The sequence below is a fragment of the Acinonyx jubatus genome, chromosome C1 (genome assembly GCF_027475565.1).
Source record: "Acinonyx jubatus isolate Ajub_Pintada_27869175 chromosome C1, VMU_Ajub_asm_v1.0, whole genome shotgun sequence".
NCBI lineage: Eukaryota > Metazoa > Chordata > Mammalia > Carnivora > Felidae > Acinonyx > Acinonyx jubatus.
The window spans coordinates 20,648,203-20,665,280 of NC_069381.1; the positions used below are offsets into that span (position 1 = coordinate 20,648,203).

General features: G+C 52.7%; 1 protein-coding gene across 1 annotated transcript; it reads left to right on the forward strand.

Moving 5' to 3' along the window:
• Positions 1 to 514: 514 nt before the first annotated feature.
• Positions 515 to 14,466, forward strand: THEMIS2 (thymocyte selection associated family member 2). The gene is made up of 6 exons (XM_027059924.2): positions 515 to 788; positions 2,958 to 3,098; positions 5,601 to 6,011; positions 9,977 to 11,043; positions 13,258 to 13,414; positions 13,836 to 14,466. The coding sequence occupies exons 1-6, from the start codon at positions 695 to 697 to the stop codon at positions 13,889 to 13,891; spliced, it is 1,926 nt and encodes a 641-aa protein (XP_026915725.1). The 5' UTR covers positions 515 to 694; the 3' UTR covers positions 13,892 to 14,466.
• The last annotated feature ends 2,612 nt before the right edge of the window (positions 14,467 to 17,078 follow it).

Below are 17,078 nucleotides of genomic sequence, written 5' to 3' on the forward strand. Positions count from 1 at the left end.
AGGGCAGGGCTGCGCCTCTCCTGAGAAACCCAGAACTGGGGCGCCTGGGTGGCTCAGTCGGTTAAGCAACTGACTGGCTCCGGTCATGATCTCAGGGTTCGTGAGTTCAAGTCCCACATCAGTCTCTGTGCTGACAGCTCGGAGCCTGGAGCCTGCTTCAGATGCTATGTCTCCTTCTCTCTGCCCCTCCTCCACTTGTGCTCTCTTTCTCTCTCAAAAATAAATAAAATGTAAGAAAAAAAATTTTTTAAAAAGGAAAAAAAGAAACCCAGAACTGCAGCAGGCCGGCCACATTTCCTCCTTCTAACTGGGAGGGCGGCGCGGGTGGGGGGGGGCGGGGGCGTCGGGGGCTTCTCCATCTTCATCATATCCCCCCTCCCCCCTCCACCGTGGGATACATCACAGACAACGGGGCGGGGGGATGGGGAAGCGGGGCGTGGGAAGCAGCTGTCCTTTAGTCGGAGCCTCCAGGTGTCAGGCCTGATCTGCACTTTCGACGTCGCGCCCCCAGTGTGAGAGGCAGGAACGCAGGCCACTGCAGGGGTGAGGAGGCCGAGGCCCGCGGAGGGCTCCGGCCGGGTCCCCACGCCCCGCGGCCGAGCGGCTCCGCCCACAGGGGCCAGGCAGGGGGCAGGGCAGGGCTGCAGAGCCGAGCGGCGGCCACTCAGGAGGCGTCCAGCGAGCCGCGAGGACCATGGAGCCGGTGTCCCTGCAGGACTTCGTTTGCGCCCTGGACCCCGCCTCCCTCCCGCGTGTGCTGCGAGTCTGCTCGGGGGTCTACTTCCAGAGTGAGTGAGGGGCCGGCACCCCTCCGGCCCCCGCCCCCGCCGCTGCCCGGCTCTCGCTGGGTGTGGGGCAGGGGCGCCGCGCCGGGCGGCAGAAACCCGGGGAACTCAGCCACGCTGCCACTGCCCAAGTCCAAGTGTACCCAACCTCTCCGGGCCTCGGTTTTTGCTTTCGTGGAACGGGGGGGCGCTGACTGCCCCGCAGGGTGATGAGAAGTCACCGGCCTTACACACCTTACACACTCGGGTGGGTGGAACCGAGCCAGGCGGGAGGGGGGGGGTGGGGTGGGGGGAACCGCGGTGCGCACCGGCGGAGGTCTGGCGGTGGGGAAGCCGAAAGTCAGGGCTCGAACCGGGTCAGGCCTCCCGCGCACCCTCCCACTCCCCCTCGACGCCCGTCTACGCGCCTCCGTTCAGTCCCTCCAGCCCACCTTGGCCCTCGGCTTTGCAGCCTGATCTGATCAGCAATTCAGTTCTCGGCTTGAATGGCTGCTCCCCGCCCCGGCAGCCTCCCCCGCTCTCTGCTCCTCGCGGAACTTTTACACGTGCCCACCTGGTTCCCAGGGATGGGTGCACCGCGGGGGCTCAGTCGCTAGTGACAGCCGAAGGAGCAAGAGGGGCAGGGTTGATTGGCGGCGGAGGGGAGAGGCAGCTGCTCCGAGGTGGTGGGGGGAGCCACGGGCAGAGTGGGGGCAGCGGAGGTGCAGGGAGAGGGAACTTGGCGACTGGTTGGGGGGGGGGTCCTTCCTTAGAAAGCAAACTAGTGCAAGGGTGCCTGGCCACATCTGTTCCCTCTGTCTGATCCCCTGCGCGGCACAGCAGCTCCCAGGGAAGTGTTCCGAGGCCACCCCGGGGGAGGGCAGCACCCGCCGCCACACCCTGGTCCCCTTGGGAATCTGGCAGATGCGGGTTCAGACGCCGACTGGCCTCCTCTGGGGGCTCCCTGCCGGCGCCTCCCGCTGTTGGCGCTCCTCCCGATGTCCCCTGACCACGGGCGTGTCGCAAAGCCTGTTTCCTCATCCTGCCCGACCCGGGCGCGCGGGAAGTGGCGGAAGTCCGGGTGACAGAAGAACCAGGGAGGAGGCCAGGTGACGGGAGGAAAAAAAAAAAAAAAGCTGTTTTTTAATGTTTATTTATTTTTGAGAGACAGAGCGTGGGGGGGGGGGGGGTGGACAGAGAGAGAGGGAGACACAGAATCCGAAGCAGGCTCCAGGCTCCCAGCTATCAACACAGAGCCCTACAGGGGCGGAAGAACTCACAGACAGGGAGATCATGACTTGAGCCAAAGTCCGCTGCTCAACCAACCCAGCCACCCAGGTGCCCACGAAGGGCAGGGAAGGGGGTGGGGGGAGAAGCAGGACTCATCTGAAGTGCGGCTTGCGTTTTCACTGAGGCGGGATTCAAAGTCACGAATGGTGAGATCGGGACCTGAGCCAAAGTCAGATGCTTAACCTACTGAGCCACCCAGACACCCGTAAACTTTTTTTTTAATGTTGATTTATTTGAGAGAGTTGGGGGGGTACGCAGAGGATTCCAAGCAGGGTGCACACTGACAGCAGAGAGTCTGATGCGGGGCTTGAACTCATGGGCCGTGAGATCATGACCTAAGTTGAAATGGGCCGCTTAACCACTGAGCCACCTAGGCAGGCACCCCTCTCCTGTGCTTCCTTTAAAAACAACTCATCTGAAGAAGAAAGCACCAGCGTGGCTGTTAGCCGTGTGTGTGTGTGTGACCTCCAGGCAGTCACTGAACTTCTGGGGTCTGACTTTGTAGCTGTACCGTAGGGAATTAGGACTTCCTGGGTTAGTTCCTTGCTCAAGACTTCAACACGGGCTTAGAGGCTGGGCCTGTGCCGGCTGCAGCGACCCTGAGATGGGTCAGTCCTGCCTTGCCTGTGAGCTCAGTTTAGGAGGCATGGGGAGGTGGAGAAGGCCAGAGAAGAGTGCCGCGGAGGGGTGCACCCAGCACTAAAAGAAGGCAAAGGTAGGGTTCGTGCTGCCTGAGTACCGCTGAAGCAGTGGCCCTTCGGTAGGGAAAGACAGGGAAGGCCGCCCGGGGCAGCTGGAACATGTACAGACCTGTGGCAGAGCAGAGCCTGTTGGAGAACAGGGCACAACCCACCCAGCACTGGGCCCTTACTGCACCGGGACACTGAGTCAGTTTCTCCACAGGCTCCATCTACGAGATCTCTGGGAATGAGTGCTGCCTCTCCACAGGGGACCTGATCAAGGTCACCCAGGTTTGCCTCCAGAGGGTGGTCTGCGAGAACCCAGGAACTGGCCAGACCATTGAAATCGCCCCCACCTTCCGCGGTAAGGCAGCTCTCCGCCACCCCCCTCCCACCCCCAGGGCACTGGCCCCTCCGGGCACACCCGTGGGCTCACCGACCCCAGCTTGCACTCCTGCCTCTCTAGTTTGGCACATGTGCTCCCACATCCTCCACTACCCTGCCCCGAGGCCTGGGATGTCCTCCAAGTGGTCCCACAATGCCCTTAGCCCGGCGTGGCTGCATCCTCTCCACACCCATCTCTCTGATCACATCTGCCTCTCGGCTGGGACTTTCTTTGTTCCAGGTCTTTGTCCATGTGCTTGTCCCTGTGTTGGCTCATTCACTCACCAGACATTTACTGACACTTGTGTGCCATGCCCTGTGCTAGGGGCTGGGGCGTGGGGCTCTGGATGGACCGAGTGTAGCCTTCTGCAGCCTGGAGCTTCCAGGATGGCAGTGAGAGGAGGGGGACAGTGGAAGCAGACACCAGTTCACAGAGGGCTCCTGGCAGAAGTAGCCTGCCTCAGGGGTCTGTGCAGGCTTCCTGGAGGAGGTGGCTCCCGAGTTGGAGGAAGGATCCCCGGAGGGAGTAACTATAGGGAGTAGCAAGTGTGTATCTGGTTACTACGTAGCCTGGTTGCTGCAGGAGGCGTGTGGCACAGTGGACCACGGCCGGACTGGGCGCTGAAACTAACAGCCTGGATGGGAATCCCATCTCTGCTGGCAAATAGCTGTGGTCTTGGCCAGTTCTTGGGACCTCTCTGTGCCTCAGATTACTCCTCTCTAACAGGGTAATCAGACTTGATGTGAGGATTCAGAGTTGCCATGCAGGAAGTACTCAGCACAGGGCGTGGCCCAGAGCTGTACCTTAACACATATTACTATATATGTATGTGTATATATATATTTTCCTGAACCATGAGAGTGAAATACAGACATGATAACCCTTTACATCTAAATATTACTGGGTGGGAGAGAGGGGGAAGTGGGTGATGGGCATGGAGGAGGGCACCTGTTGGGATGAGCACTGGGTGTTGTATGGAAACCAATTTGACAATAAATTTCATATTAAAAAAATAAAATATGTTACTCCTAATATTTACTGATATTACTCCTAAGTACAAGGACATTTGTTCACAAAACTATAGTTCAATGATCAAATTCAATAAATTTAATATTGATATAATACTACTGTCTAACCGACTCTATTCAAATTTCACCAAAAGCCCCTAATGTCCTTTATAGTGTTTCCCCTTGATCCAGAAGCCAAACACAGATCACATACTGATTTATTTAAAAAATATTTTTTTAAGTGTTTATTTTTGAGAGAGAGAAAGAGACACAGAGTGTGAGCAGGGGAGGGGCAGAGAGAGAGGGAGACACAGAATCTGAAGCAGGCTCCAGGCTCTGAGCGGTCAGCACAGAGCCCAGCGCAGGTCTCGAACTCATGAGCTGTGAGCTGAAGTCGGACGCTTAATAGACTGAGCCACCCAGGAGTCCCACATACTGATTTCTTAATCTCCTTCAGGCTGGAACAATTTTTCTTCTTCTTCTTCTTCTTCTTCTTCTTCTTCTTCTTCTTCTTTTTTTGAATATTTATTTTTGAGAGTGAGAGAGTGAGTGAGCAGGGGAGGGGCAAAGAGAGAGAGGGGGACTGAGGTTCCGAAACAGGCTCTTTGCTGACAGCAGACAGCCTGACGCAGGGCTTGAACTCATGAACTGGAGATTGTGACCTGAACCAAAGTCAGACACAACCGCCTGAGCCACCCAGGTGCCCTCAGGCTGGAACAATTCTTCAGCGTCTATCTCGACATCAACAGTTTTGAAGAGTCTGGATCAGTACCTATGCAGAATGTCCTGCAGTCCGGGTTTGTGTGATGTTGCACTGATTCAATTTGTGTTGGGTGTTTTAGGCAGGAAAACTCTGGAAATGATGTTATGTCTGGATGTGGGGTGTTCTGGGCCGGTCCGGTGGCAGGAGAGTGGATGGGGTCCGGGGAAGGAGTAGATGGGGAAAGACAGTCGGGTCACTAGAATTGGCAGACAAGATGTGAGGTGAAGAAGGGTGGTCAGAGGTCGTTTGGCCAGTAGCTCCTGGGTTTCTACTTTGGGAGAGAGGGACAGTGTCACTGCTGCAGCATGGGGTGACAGGTGGTGGACATAGGGGACTGGAGCAGTGGTGAGGAATATGGAAGCAAAGTTGGCAAAGTTAGAGGCAGGTACGATTCAGGAGGTGGACAATTGTGGCCGTTGTCCTTGTCTTTTGAGAAACACATTCCTGTTCTGTCTCTGGTGCCAATCCCTCCGCGTTCCTGCCTATCTGTGTAAGAAGGAACTGTCCCCATCTCTACCCTTCACTGTCCCTTCATACATGGCCAGTTGCTGCCTCTTGTCCCTCACCCTGCAGCCTGGATGTCCAGATGCTTGGTGCTTGTGTTCAGGGGACTCTGACTGGGTTCTCTGGGGCAGACCGGGGCCTGGTGTGTGTGGCCCTGCGCCCATCAAAGGCCTGTCCCACCTTGACACCCTCTGCTGTGCCCCACAGGCCACTTCAGCCCCCTCACTGGCCCCCAGAGCTACGGAACCCTGAACGAGCTGCTGTCTGCTGCAACCCAGCACTCCAAGAAGCTGCCCATTTGCTTCATGTCGACCCACAGAATCACCACAGAGGCCAGGGTGGTGCCTGAGGACCAGCCCCTCCTGCTTGAGGCTGTGGAAATATACCACGGGGCCAACTGCGCCCGCTGTGTGCTAGACACTGAAGCCCAGCAGTTCGTTCTGCACCTGCCCCTGTCCCAGAAGGGGCCCTTCTGGGAATGGGAGCCCGGTGCCCCTCGGCCCCTGCTCCAGGCTCTGCAGGACTCAGCCCTGAAGGACCTCCTCTTCACCTGCCCCGCCCTCCCCTGGCACTCCCTGATCCTGAGGCCCCAGTATGAGGTCCAAGCCATCATGCACAGTGAGTTGCCCAGGCAGCTGGGGAGAGGCCTGGTGGGGCGAGAGACGGGGCACTGGGAAGCTGCTGAGATGGGACGTTCCCCTCCTCCCTGATCCCTGTGGTTGGCTAGGGATTTCCCCAGGTGGCTTGCCCAGAACATACAATATAAAAGGATGAAGATTCCCAAACAGTGGGAAGTTAGGTGTAAAAGGAGACAGGAAGATGAAGGAAATTCAGAGTGAGGTCCCACTCTTCTTACTTTTATAAAATTCGGCAAAAGTTGGACTGTGAGTTTGCCAGCAACTAGGACAAAGCAACAGTGTTACAGAGTGAAACCTGGACCATTTGTTCAGGAGTCGCAGATTTTCCTGCCACTGGGGAGAATAGGATTGTTCCTGAAGGCCCTTCTGTCCGGGAGATAAGGGCACTGGGTGAATCCCCAGCTGTTTCATAGGCTATTTTGCAGGACAGGCTGGAGGCAGGTGCAGTGCGGGGCTGGTGAAGCAGAGGCAGAATCTGGCCAGGTCTGCCAGAGCGGAGGCCGAGCTGGAGCAGAGGGGGAAGGGGTGCCCTGGGGCCTCTTCCCTGGAGGACAGAGTCTGAGGTTACCTAGGGAGCAGTTGGTCAGGGTTGCTGGTGCACTACAGAGCCAAGTGGGGATTCTTTATTTTGATTTTTTAAAAATCTTTGAAAACTACTTTATTAGGGGAGAATGTACAACATACATATACGAGGAGGGGGTAATGTAACAAACCTCCTTGACCCCATCACCTGACGTCACAACTATCAACTTATGACCCATTTCTCCCATTTCATCTCTCTCCACCACACACCTGATTATTTCAAAACAAACCCCATGAATTCTATTTCTTTTTTTTAAATCTTAATTTCTTTTTCATGTTTATTTACTTATTTTGCGAGAGAGAGAGAGAGAGAGACAGAGCACAAGCAGGGAAGGGACAGAGAATCCTTAGTAGGCTCTGCGTGTTGTCAGTGCAAAGCCAACATGGGGCTTGATCTCACGACCCTGGAAATCATGACCTGAGCCGCTTAACCGACTGAGCTACCCAGGCGCCCCTCCTGTCATTTCTTTTATAAATACTTCAGTGTGTCTCTTTTATTTTTTTAATTTTTATATATTTTTATGTTTATTTTTTTTACTTTATTAAAAAAATTTTTTATTGTTTTTATTTATTTTTGAGACAGAGACAGAGCATGAGCAGGGGAGAGAGGCAGAGAAAGAGAGGGAGACACAGAATCTGAACCAGGCTCCAGGCTCCGAGCTGTCAGCACAGAACCTGATGCGGGGCTCGAACTCATGGAGTGCGAGATCATGACCTGAGCCGAAGTCGGATGCCCAACCGACTGAGCCACCCAGGCGCCCCTTAAGTTTATTTATTTTTGACAGAGAGAGAGAGAGAGAGAGAGAGAGAGAAAGCATGAGTGGGGGAGGGGCACAGAGAGGGAGACAGAATCTGAAGCAGGCTCCAGGCTCTGAGCTGTCAGCACAGAGCCTGAGGTGGGGCTCAACTCAGGGACCGGACCGCGAGATCATGACCGGAGCCGAAGCCAGACGCTCAACCGACTGAGCCACCCAGGCACCCCCCGTGTGTCTCTTTTAAAAATAATTTTTTTAAACAATACCATCATCACACTAAAAAAGTTCACAATAACTCCTAATACCACTACTTGGTGTTTGAATTTCCTCTACTGTCTCATATATGTAATATTTTTTTACCATTTCTTCACAACGGAATCCAGAGAAGATTCGCAACCTTGCTGTTGATTGTTAGCTCTTTTAAATCTCTATTAATCTATAGGGTCACCTTTCTTATTTTTCTTATAATTTATCTGTTGACAGGAGTAAGCCCTTTGTCCTGTAGCGTAGCTCACATTTTAGATTTTGTTGCCAGGATCCTCGTGATGGTGCCAGGATGCTTCTCTGTCTCCTGTATTTCCTGTCGTGTTGAGCCCTTGGCCGCCCCCAGGTTCGATGGCCTGCCGGGAGGCCTCATGGCACTTGACATATAGTTGTACTCACAGCCATGGTCTATTATAGTGAAAGGACACAGAGTCCTGTCCTGGTGGAGTCACACAGGACACGCTGAATCCCTTCAGCACTGAATTGTGACTACACATGTACGGAACTGTCTACCAGGGAAGGTCATCAGACTCGAGGCCCAAGGTTTTTATCGGGGGCTGGTCACATAGGTACCCCCTGCTCAGCACGTACCAACATTCTAGACTTCCAGATAGAAAACAGATGCTCAGCATAACAGGTTGTACAGTCTGAGGACAGGAAACCACCCTCCCCAGTTAGAGGATGGTGCGAACACTTGCTAAATAAACCATGTTCCCAGACGCCAGCCAACGACCAACCTTGCAGGCAGGCTTTTCTAGGGATAGAAGCCTCAGGCCAGCTGTTGGCTCTTTTCTGCACAGCTGTAAACAGGCACTTAGAGGCTTGACCAGACACAGGAGGCAGGTTCTCATTGCTGTGGGGCAAGGAGTCCCCACCTGGCTCTGTGTCACCAACCAAAGTTGCACCACCGACCTTGCTGTGTGGTGTAGGTCAAATACAACAGAGGGGCCAGCGTTTGTGATGTGAGTGGCTGCCGCCGATGCCTGCCTAGGTCCATGACTTCCTGAGGAACTGCAATACTGATCTTAATCCTACTGTTCCTTCTTCATCTATTAGGAAACTGCAAGAAAGAGCTCCCACCCAACTCTTCAGTTAGTTTGTGCAATAGAGGCATTGTGTTTATGTACGTCGAGGTCCCAGGGCACCATTCTACCTCTGCCCTGGCCCACCTGGCCACGTTCTGCCTGTTTCACCAGCCCTGCTCTCCACGCCGCCTCCAGCCTGCATGGAGAACAACCTAAGAAATGGCCTATACTTTGTTTACTAGTTTGTAAAATGAGCTGGCTCCCTAGCATTCTTCAAGGATGATTATTCAGGTGTTTTGTTTTGTTTTGTTTTGAAGTCATCATTATGAACTCACGGACGAAAATGTTCAGGGTTCCAACCCCTTGGAATTATTCACAGATGCTCACATTATCTTGGCTTTGGCCCGCGAGAGCCTTTGTAGTTTGGCTCCTGGATCCTTTTGACACACACCTGCATCGTCTCAAGTTGGTTTTTCTTGCTTTCTCGTATAAGATGCTCCGGACTCTTGCACATTTCCTTTCCAGGAAGTTCTCTCTTTCCCAGGGAGCCCTGGAATATTGTGGGAAATGACAGTAAATTAGCTTGACTGGCACAGAGCAAAAAGTCTCCCGACACCGTGACCTGAGGCAAGTCACCGCCTAAGCTTCAGTGTCACCGTCTGGAAGACAAGAATATTCCCTCCTCCGTCTTCCACGCGGTGCGGCTCAGACACAGGGGATGAGCCAGTTTCCCGACTCTTAGAGGGCACCCCTTGAGTTTGTAAACCTGGTGCTAATCCATGCCCAGGGAGTAAACAAGTTGCCAAGGTCATTAACTGGCATTTAAACTTTAAAAAATGCAATTAAAATTTAAAAAGTGGCTGAACTCATTGGCTATTCGATGCTACTAGTGAATTATCAAATAATTATCATCTAGATGTGGTAGTGGCATGGTGGTTTTTAGCTTTACCTCTTCTTTTGGAGATACACACTGGAAGGTCATAGATGGCATGATGTGATTATTCTGATTCAAAATAATCTAGTGGAGGGGAATAGATAGGGTGTGAATGAAAGAAGATGGGCTGTGAATTAAATATTGATGCCGGGCGATGGGGGGTTCACTATACTATTCTACTTTTACAAATGTGTAAACATTTCTATGATAGCTTTTGAAAAGAGATTGAAAGAAAAGAGTGAGCAAGGAATCGAATACCACGGGGAAATGCTGGCAGAAAAGAACAGGAAAGAGGTCAGCCAGCCCAGACATTTTGCTGGGGGTGGAGGGGCACCACTGGGCTGGTGTGTGAAGCACCCCTGAGCTGAAATTGCCCTTTCCACAGTGCGCAGAACCATTGTCAAGATCCCCTCCACCCTGGAGGTCGACGTGGAAGACGTCACGGCCTCCTCTCAACACATCCACTTCATCCAACCGCAGCTGCTGAGTGAGGCCCTGGCCCAGGGGGGGCCCTTCCCTCTGACCACAGAGATCCTGGAAGTTCCACAGGGGCCCCCTATCTTCCTCAGCCCGTGGGTAGCGTCCCTACAGAAAGGCCAGAGGCTCTGCATCCATGGCCTGGCCTCACCGCCCTGGCGGGTCCTGGTCTCGACTAAGGGCCGGAAGGTGCCCAGACACTTCATGGTCTCTGGGGCTTACCAGGGCAAGCTGCGGCGGCGGCCAAGAGAGTTCCCCACGGCCTATGACCTCCTGGGTGCTCTCCGGCCAGGCCAGCCGCTCAGGGTAGTGGCCACAAAGGACTATGAGGGCGATGGGGTAGAGAGCCCTGGGTTCACTTCCCTGGCTGTGGGTGACAGGCTGGAGGTGTTGAGGTCTGGCCAGGCCCACGGCGCTGAAGGCAGAGACATAGATGTCTTGGTGTGTCAACGGCTGAGCGACCAGGCTGGGGAGGAGGAGGAAGACTATGAACAGATAGATGAAGACCAGATTCTGCTGCCCCTCTACTGCTCCAGTAGCTTTGTGGAGGAGATGAATGATGGCCGGCGCTACAGCCTGGAAGATCTGACTACCCAGTTTTCACTGCCCTGTGAAGTCAAGGTGGTAGTCAAGGACAGCAGCCACCCTGCTGACCCTCTGCCCTCCTTCCCGGGCCTGCGGCTGGAGGACAAAATCATGGAACCCTTCTTGGTGGTCAGCCTTGACTCCAACCCTGCGATGTGCTTTGAGATCCCTCCCCGGTGGCTGGACCTGACTGTTGTGGAGGCTAAGGGCCGGCCGGGCCGGCCAGCCAGGCCTCTTCCTATAGCCACAGTGCAGGAGCTGGCAGACGCCTTCTACTATAGCCTTCGGAGGTTACCAGCCTTTGAGAGCCAACTCCCACCACCAAGACCCCCCAAAAGTGAGGGCCTCCGCGGGCAGAAGAAACAAACCAGCAAGGGAAAAGGCAGCCAGGTACCAATATACCAATATACCAAGGAGGGGGGCACCTGTCGGGATCATTGCAGGTCTTGCCATGTTTGTCCAGCGTCATGTTTCTTTCAACTGTACAGAACTTGCAGTTTATATATACACGTACACGTTTTGTGGCTATTATTCGATCCTGACAATCCGGTGCTGGTGGGATTATCCGTATTCGGCAGGCTAAGAAATTGAAGACTCAGAGACCCCGAGACCTGCCCAAAGTCCCAGTTAAAAAGTGGGAGGCCTAAACTGGACCAGGAGCGTCCTGCCCCCAGGTTCACTGTGCTTCCCTGACGTCCCCTGGTCAGGCGTCATCATCCACCACCTAAGCGGTGTCAGCAACCTTTCCCACCCCTCCCCACAGCTGTCAGAATGGCCCCCCCACGCCCTTCCCCGGTCACCGACGGGCCTCTGCCCCTTCTCTTCTGAAACCTTCAGTGGTTCCCTATTTCCAGAGGGTAATGCCAACCCCTTAACATGGCATCCACGGTCCTTTATAAGCTGATTTCAACCTCGCCTTCCCAGGTCCATCTTCTCCCACCTTCTCTGGTCCACGGTCAGGCACAGAGAAATTCCTGAGGCTTCTTCAGTAGGCCAGGATTCCTGCCTCAGCACTTTACTATTCCAGTCCTTTGGCTGGGAAATGTCCTTCCTCCTTTCGGTGGGCAAGGCTCAGCTCAGACTTCCTCTGGCAGCGACAGCCTTCCCTCTTCTGTATTCATACTGCTGGCTGTACACAGCGTGGGTGGGCGGGACCACACCTAGTTTTCACTTGGTTGGGAGAGGTCTGTGAGGGCTGGGACCTCACCCGCCGCCAGGCAGGCAGGCACTGCCAGTAAGTGTTGAACTGGTCCAAACGGAATCACAACAATGGGGAAGAACCAGGCACGGAAGCAGAAAGACCAAGTTTATGGCTCCGTTTACTCACTCTGTGGCTTGCACTCCTCTGAGTATCCATTTTCTCACCAGGGAACCTGAGATACTATCACTCACAATGCTGGCTTCACAGCGGCTACCTGCCGGGTGTCTACTCGGTGGCAGACGCCATATTGCGCGTGACCCCAAATAGCTCTCATGACATCCCTCTGAGATGGGCACTGACCCCTCTTTCTACAGTTGAGAAGACAAGCGAGAGAGAGGTAAAGTAGTTGACCTGAGATCACAACCTAGCAAATGGCAGGATGGGGTTTGACACTGGGTCTGGCCACCCAGCCCGAGCACCTAACTACGGTGCTGTGCTGATAACCGATGATCGATATCAAAAGCACTTTATAGAGTGTAATAAGGTAACTGTCTTGGGACCTGGGGAGACTCCTATTTCGTACCGTGAGGGTAAGTGGTGGAGTAGCAGAGGAAGTTAGAAAGATGAATTCTGAGCAGTTTCGGCCCCGCAAGAGGCTTGCATCTGTAGGGGAGGGAGGAGGGCAGTGGTTTTCTGATGGAACAAAGAATGGGCTGGGGGGTCTGAAACACAGGCCTTGCTGACAGTGCTGGAAACCCCGCAGTACAAACAACTGAGACCTCAGTCCCAGCCTTCGCCCCTGTTGGAAGCGAATTTGGGCCCGGTCCCTGCTCCCTGCCTTTGATCCTGCAACTTTTCTTTTCTGAGCATCAGTATACCCCACTGCTAATGAGGGCCCTATACTGTTTGCGCTCCAAAGCACAGTGTGGTGGGAGGAGCACCAGCTTTAGAAGCCATGGACATGGTTCTGGGTCTGAACCTTGGCTCAGCTTGCGATCCTGAGGTCTGACATGGTACACTCTCTCTGAGCCTGTTTCCCTCATGTGTTCATGGGGAATTCAAACAGCTATTCAGAGGGTCACCTGAGGATAAATGAGCAGGTATGCCTATGGCATAAGGTAGGAGTCCCTCAAAAGCCCTCTTCCTTCTGGGACCGCTCTCAGCTCTGGCACCTGTCCTGAGATTTTGTGCTTGTCCCCCCCTGCCTCCCACCCTTCAGCAGCAGATGTGAATCCTCTCTGTGGAGACACTCGGCGCACCCTATCTCTAGCCCCCAACCCTTCATCTCTCATCCTGGCCTGTCTCCTCTGCCTAAGAACAGTTCAGGTATGCTAGCAGCAAAGACGCTTAGGGTCCCGAGAAGCCCTACCCTGAAAAGGAAGTCGAAGGGAGCAGAGGAAGTGACATTTGAAGGGAATTACATGTCATGGACCCTGCTGACTTCTGCTTTTTCTCCCACTTAGTCTTCTCAAGTCTTAGAACTGCAGCAATGCCCCCTGCTCCTCAAACCCAGGATGAAGACACTGCCACAGAGTGCCAAGAGCAGCTCAGATACATACAGCAAGGTTTCTGCCCACAAGAAGGGCCTCAGGGCCACTAAGTCCAACACGAAGGCTCCAGGTGAGTCCCTGCCAGCTCCTGCTCAGCCGTGTCCTTGCTTCTCCCCTCCCTACTCTGCTCCTCTGCTGCTGCTCTCACCTCTGCTGGTGTTGGCCTTCCCTGCTCCTGAGCAGGCCTTTCGGCAGTCCCAGCCGGACACACAGGCTTCTAAGGGGTGGGCTGAGGCTGGGGGAATCTCTACTGTCCCCGTCTCAGGGGCTCAAGTCCTGGCAAGGAAAATGAGTTCATCCTCAAACATACTACCCTCCCCAAGGCATGCAGGGGGAATATTTACACAGTATTCAGAAAGAATAAATTGTAGTTTCTGGTCTAGCAAGGACCTCAGAGCATCCACACCAACTCCTTCCCTGTCCTGTGCCCTAAAAAGGGGAAGGAACTCGCTTAAGGCCAAAGATCGTCACTGACTTGAACTCTTCTGCAGATGATGACGAACATGATTATGAAGAAGTACTTGAACAATTTCGGAATAACCTGTAGATGCCGGAGGAGCCCTGCTTCTTAACTGCTGCTTCTCAGGGAATCTGAGATACCAGCCAACCATTACAAGACCGTGGACGGGATCTCACTGAAATCAGACTACGGACGGCAAAGGACTCTGGGGGCCTGATCTGTAAAGGGATGGACATTGTACCAGCTTCCCTCCGGTTCTAGGCTCCTGGCACCTTGCACTCCCTCAGCCTCAGAGTTTTGGTACCCAGAGGAGCCAACTGGGTTCTACTCAATCCTGAGTCCCCAGCACCAGTCGTCTCACTGGTTGGTGCAGAAAGTAATCAGAGAACACCAAACTGGGCGGCGGTGGCACAGTGTTTCCTGCCTCTTGGTAAAGGGGACTCAATCCTGACCACACCGCACCAAGAGCCTTTTGTTATGTTTGCCACCCCCTCGTTGTTGGCCCACTCCTTCTCCTCTTCCCCCACCCAATTCTAAGCCCCCGAGAGACCAGGACCCTCTCATCTCTGCAGTACACAGCACATGAGAGCTGCAGGTGACTATCCAAGATCTTTTCACTCGAAAACCATTGAATAAAAATGACATCTGGGCTTCTGGAAAAATGGTTAACAGGTATCATTTAAGTCGTGTGCCAGACCCTTTATAAACATGATCTAAATCCTTAACTCTCTAAGATAGACACCGGCCCGATTTTAAAGATCAGGATACAAGTTTGAGTGGTCAGGTGCTTTAGGAAGCAGACTAGTCATGAGCTGAGTTAGGACCCCAGCTCACCACCTATCAGCCATGACTATGAGCAAGTTATTTTAACCTCCCTAAGCTTCAGTTTCTTCATATGTAAAATGAAACTAATAGTTTTCTACCTCACAAAATTGTTTTTTTAAATTTTTTAACGTTTATTTATTTTTGAGACAGAGAGAGGGAGCACAAACAGGGGAGGGTCAGAGAAAGAGGAAGGCACAGAATCTGAAACAGGCTCCAGGCTCTGAGCTGTCAGCACAGAGCCTGACGTGGGGCTCGAACTCACGGACCGCGAGATCATGACCTGAGCCGAAGTCGGACGCTTAACCGACTGAGCCACCCAGGCGCCCCAATTGTTTTAAGGATTAAATGAAGTAATCTTGGTAAAGTTTTTTTTTTTTTTTTTAAAGTTTATTTATTTTGAGAGAGAGAATCCCAAGCAGGCTCTGTGCTATAGCACAGAGCCTGATGCAGGGCTCAAACCCATGAACCGTGAGATCATGACCTCGGCCAAAATCAAGAGTTGGTTGCTTAACTGACTGAGCGAGCTGGGTGCCGCTTGGTAAAGTATTTAGTGCAGTGCCTGGGACATAATAAATACTCAGTAAGAATGTTAATTATCCTTATTGTTGACCCAGATCACATAACTGTACCTGTCTCTAAAACCTATGTTCTTTTTTTAAATGTTTATTTATTTTGAAAGAGAGAGAGAGAGCGAGAGAATGCATGAGCAGAAGAGGGACAGAGAGAATCCAAGCAGCTCCATGCTGTCAGTACAGAGCCTGATGCAGGGCTCAAATTCACAAACCATGAGATCATGACCTGAGCCAAAACCAAGAGTCAGATGATTAACCAACTGAGCCATCCAGGCGCCCCTCTAAAACCTATGTTCTTTCCCTATTCCCACTGTCCCCTAATCACAGAATTCATCTCAGTGTTTGAAATATACTAAGCTCTTAGACTCTGGAGACAACGTGTACTGATCGGTTGGAGAGCCTCACCATCCAGTGTAACAGAGATAAGGGAACAAATACAAACCCGGCTCTATGCAGAGACCAACTCAGCTTCCAAGGTCAGTCTAGGCCTGTTCCGTGAGTTAAGACCACAGACCTCACTTCTGGAAGTGGTGGGGCTTTGGTTTCCTAGACTGATGCAGTCACAGAACTAAGCACCACGGACAGCAGGAGATAGGACACAGATAAAAAGGTGACCTGAGTCTCCAGCTGAGATGCGAGCTCCAAGAGTGTCAATATGCAGCTTGGATTCTAGGTACTGCACTTGAGTGTGTCCCTCCTGTGTCTGCTAACACTCCTTTGGGCTGTCCGGACCCACTGCACTTCCTATGGAAGCCTCTTGGCTTCCATACCCCAGCATGGAGCTCTCCAGATGACTACCAAGCAGCTAATACAGGCTGGTGGGCCAGTTCCCATGCCTTCCTGCAGAGACCATCTAAACTACACGGGACCCTGAGGAAGAGTGTGCTCTGGGACAAACAATAAGCAAGAAAGTAAGAAAAAAAGTTCCTTCTTGGCACAGAACCCTTAGGACCAAGCCCACATGCAAAATTCACTTCCGTCTGCATTTAATTGTGGCACCAAATTGAGCAAGATCACAAAAGGGGGACAGAAAAGAGGGCTACCCATTCCTACATAATGGGATTTCTGAGTGGCCAAACACTGCAATGAGGAGAAAGAAAGCAATTTCACAGCTAGGAGAGATGAGGTTAAAAGGAAACCATGTCTGGGGTGCCTGGGTGGCTCAGTCCATTAAGCGTCCGACTCTTGAGAGCAGCTCAAGTCGTGATCTCGAGGTTGTGAGATCGAGCCCCGCATTGGGCTGTGCTGACAGCACAGAAACTCCTTAGGATCTTTCCCTCCCTCACCCTCTGCTCCTCCCCTGTGCTCTCTCTCAAAATATAGACAGATCTGCAGATAATGTACTGGTTGACTGACTTTTACGCACGAATATAGCTCCCTAGATAGGAACCGTTCGGCAGGTACAGAAACAACCACCAGACTGTTGCTCACTTTTAGAAACTGGAGGGTGGGGCCTTTCCCGCACTGCTGCTAGTAGGTTTCACTCAGAAACACAGTTAAAGCAGTTACAGAATTTTTATTTGCATGTTATACCTCATTAACTTACCTCAGAATTAGTTCTTTTATTCAAGACATAGCTTACATTCTGGAGTTGTCAAAAACATCTTTGAGCTAGTGTTCCCTCCCACAAGAAGTGGAACTGATTAAGCTGGCCAAAATAGCTGCAGGCCTTCAGACAGTCTCCTCTTGGGGTCAAATGGCCGACGCTCAATTCAGCTACATGACCACATACTGCCAGAGTCAAGATTCAGAATGGCAATGCTTGATGCTTTACAAACATCATCTTACTCGAGTTTCACAACAGACCTATAGGAACTGACGCTGTTCTCTTCTCATGAATAAATGGGAGGCCCTCAGAACTGATGTGGCCGGCCCAA